A 4,062-nucleotide genomic window follows, 5' to 3' on the forward strand; every position below is an offset into this window, starting at 1 on the left:
AAAAAAAAATACGTGTCTCTTATTTTTCGATGTATTACAACATATTGCAGTTTCATCAAAATCGGTGAGGGACACCTGGGATAGTTTCCTTGTAAGTATTATTATATTTATATTGGATACGTTTCCGAGTATATCTTACAGCGTACTTTTTTTCGTGCATGTATGCAAAAAGCATTAAAAATAATACAGTTTACAATGCATTGTTAGTTAATATCTTTTTTTCTCTCCGATGATATATAATGCGTTCCCCAAAAATTACCCCTAAGTCATACTTACCCATCACTTGTAATCAAAAACGTTCTAAAAGTGTTAAAAAAAAACCCTATATAAAGTAAAGGTGTTACAGAACTTTAAATGAATTACTGGACACTTGAAAATCCCCAATCATATATATGTATGAAAGAAGCATACAAAATAATAAAATTTAGAAAATATTGTTAGTGTTAAAAGAAACACTAGACAACGTTAAGATGTTTCAGAACTTTAAATTAATTATTTGAGACTTGAACGTCCTTAAAACGTACCTTAACGTGCCTTCCCATTATAATTTTCCCAAAAAACTGTCCTCCCACGTGAACGTGTGTAGTGGAAGATATATGTGTAAGAAAAAAGCATAAAAATAATATGTTTTAGTGAACACTGTTAGTTGATTTTTTCCCTCTCCTATGATATATAATGCGTTCCCCAAAAACTACCACTAATTCATCCATACCTACCTCTCGTGATCAAAAACGTATTAAAAGTGTTCAAAGAAACACTAAACAACGTAAAGATGTTTCAGAACTTTAAATTAATTACTTGAGATTTGAAAATCCCCCCCCCCCGCCCATTATAATTTTGCTACAGAAAAACCTTTCAAGCGAACGCATGCAGCGGAAGATGTATATGATTAACAAAAGCATAAAAAATAGTACAACTTATAAAACACTGTTAGTAGATATTTTTTCTAACCCACGCACGAAATGTTCGATTTTCGACGCATGTATTGCGTGCGGGAAGTGATCAATTCCGAAACCGTGGTAAAAATCAGTTAGAAAAAGACTGTCTTTTGAGGACTTAAAAAAAAGGATGTCTTAATGTCGTTGAAAAGATGTCTTACACTTGTCCCGGCAAAGGATTTCTTTGTAGATCAAAAAAAGTCGCATTTAAGACGTTTGAATTGTGGTACATAGGATGTCAAAATTACGTCCTTGAGATGGCAATAGGATATCATAAAGACTTCTTAAAGATGTCCAACGTCCGGAATATGTATGCCTTTGAGATATCTTCAGGGACGTCATTATAACGACGAAGTTAGGTCGTCCTGAAGACGTCCCCAAGACTTATGTCAATATATTCTCATATCTATAAAAATATATAAAAATTAGCAACTAGATTATGCTTAGATTATACTAAATAATGTACTATAGTGTAATCATTCAAGAAAAAGGAAATGCAATAAACATTTGAATGGCTTGAAAAACTCAAAATTATCAGATTCATTGTTAATATTGCACTCAAAAGTTTAAACCCTTAACAAAGAAATTAAAATTTGAAGAAATAATTTTTCTTGAAGAAGAAATTTAAAGAAAGTTTAAGCAAAGAATTCTTTGTGGCCTCATGAACAAACTAAAAGACACAACAAAACATTCCTTACCACTGGACAAGTCGACTGAAAATTTTTAATTTTTGGATAGTTTTAATTTTATGTATCGAACAAAATTTTTTCATATTTTTTTTTATACAGTTCATGGAAGTAAACCACCATAGAATGAAAAAAGTCCGAGAAAATTTTTTCGTTGAAATATAATATTTCGAAAAATGACAAAAAGGTCGTTAATTTGGTTAATTCGTACCTAAAGTTGCCAGAAAAAATTTCGTCTCTTTATTTTTTTATGCTCTTCTCAAAACACCTAGAAAATACGTACATATTTTTAAGTTTCAAATAAAAACTGTGTTTCATTTTTTACGCATCCTAAAACATGATCCATTTTTACATAAGATCCGAAAAATCCGTAAAAAGTAAAAACGCTTTTTTTATTAAAACTTAAGAATATTTACGTTTTTCTCTAGTTTATTAAAAAGGGCATAAACAAATAGAAACATTAATTTTGGCAACTTTAGGTAAAAATTAACAGAAGTGCACATCTCGTTATTGTTTGAAAGAATTGAAAGTATTTATTTTTTTAAATAAATCAACGTGCCCAATCGCGAGAAGTTACAAAAAGATATAATTCGTTCGCAATGCCAAGGCAAAACTTTTCAGTGCATTACCAAATAATCTAATTATTTTGGATTTTTTGGTTTCATTTTAGAAATTGATTCGGTGATTGACCAAGATACCGGAGCCTCGCATCTTCTTCTCTCAATCCACCCTTGAATATCTATCGTCATTTCGTTAAGTGAGTGAGCGAAAGGTGAGTTAAACACTAGCGGTGGAACGACCAACGACAAGATCAACGCCATTTACTTGACTGTTGCTTGAAAGGATTTTCACGTTCCATGGTGCCATCGTTTAACTATAAAGATCATCAGGCACGAGGTAATTATATATTCTCTGTTATGAGGCCTGGATTGAAAAATCGTGTGTCTTTAATAGGGACATGATCAATGCGGGATTTCTCTCGCGTTTGGTATTACGTATTACGTACATAAAAAATACGATTTTCCTATCTACGCATGTTTTGTATAATTTCCATTTTCACGGCGTTTCTCATGCTCCCCGCAACGATTGCCAGCGCGCGATTTTTTTCTCACAAGTTTCCAATTTAAATGTAAGACAAATCTTGTTTCAATTATAATGATTTTTATTAGAAATACCAATAATATTCGGCAACAAAACTAATATAAAATTCAAAGATTCAGAACTTTATTAAAATTCTATTTACATTTTTGTTTAAAGTAACTAAACTCCTATTAAAAACATTATCATAACTTGAGTACCTGTTTAAAAAGTACAAATCTTGTCCGAACTATAATTATTTCCGTGTTTTAAAACACTAATTTTCTGTTTATATCACTAACATAACCTAAACTTGGTAAAATTTGTGAATATTTTCTTTAACTTGTTTTCAAACACCAATTTTTTGTGAAAACCGCTACCATATCCTACAATCGTGTGCACATTATGAATCTTTGAAATATCATGATTTTTGCTTTAAAAAAATGTTTAAAAATTGCAAATCCTTTTCAAACTATAATAGATTTTGCTTTGAAATATCAGTTTTGGTGCAATTGCAGAATAGGGGCGTCACCTCTGTTTTGGCTGGACATTTTTTTTTATTGGCAAAAAACTATTAGAATATTCAATTGAACGACAAAGGAAATGATTTCGCTTGACAAAAGTTAAAAATTATTGTTACTTTTGCCACCCAGGTAACAAGCGTTGAATTCAGAAAAATGAAGAATTTGCATTCCTATGAATACGCGATATTTCCCCCGTCTAAAAATCCTCCAACGGGAACAGAAAAAGTGCAAATCCTATTCCTCTCAATCGACTTAGTAAAATTTAACTAAAGCATTTATTTAACCTATTTTTCATTATTAAATCTTTATATAACTTTTAAATTCGAAAAATATTCAAATTTATATTTATTTATATTTTAATAATTTATTTAAGCGTCTTAAAAAATTCAACAAAGAAATATATGCAAATGTGTGAATTTAAATAGTTTTAACTCTAGAGAGACAGAGTTGAATTGGTGAGAATTAAAATTTCAGAATTTACATTCCGCATGAAGAAATTAAAACAACATATTACGCATATTTTATGAACTTATTAGAAGGAATTAAATAAAATCAAAATATGACCACTTCTAAAGAATTAAAAATATCTCTGTGAAGTGCGTTACCGTACAATTAGAAGGAATTAAATATATTGAAAACACGTTCACTTTGAGAGAATAGAAAACTGTGTGGCGGTCGCTATGGAAATAGAAGTGAATAAGTTTAGGAGGAATCTTATTATTATTGTGGCATTTTAGACAGATGGAAAAATCGCGCGTTCAAAATAATAGAATAATCTTCACTTTTGCGCCGAAATCTCAAAATATTAATTTTTCTCTATTCTACGCTTATTACCGG

General features: G+C 30.4%; 1 protein-coding gene across 1 annotated transcript in view; it reads right to left on the reverse strand.

Annotated features, from left to right (window-relative positions):
• Positions 1 to 4,062, reverse strand: part of LOC117174188 — a 1,286,801-nt gene that overhangs the window by 810,162 nt on the left and 472,577 nt on the right. The window contains exon 4 of the mRNA XM_033363042.1: positions 1,100 to 1,344. Coding sequence (XP_033218933.1) covers positions 1,100 to 1,170 — 71 coding nt within the window. The 5' untranslated portion in view covers positions 1,171 to 1,344. The remainder of the gene's footprint in view (positions 1 to 1,099; positions 1,345 to 4,062) is intronic.

This window comes from Belonocnema kinseyi, chromosome 6 (genome assembly GCF_010883055.1).
Source record: "Belonocnema kinseyi isolate 2016_QV_RU_SX_M_011 chromosome 6, B_treatae_v1, whole genome shotgun sequence".
Classification (NCBI taxonomy): Eukaryota; Metazoa; Arthropoda; class Insecta; order Hymenoptera; family Cynipidae; genus Belonocnema; species Belonocnema kinseyi.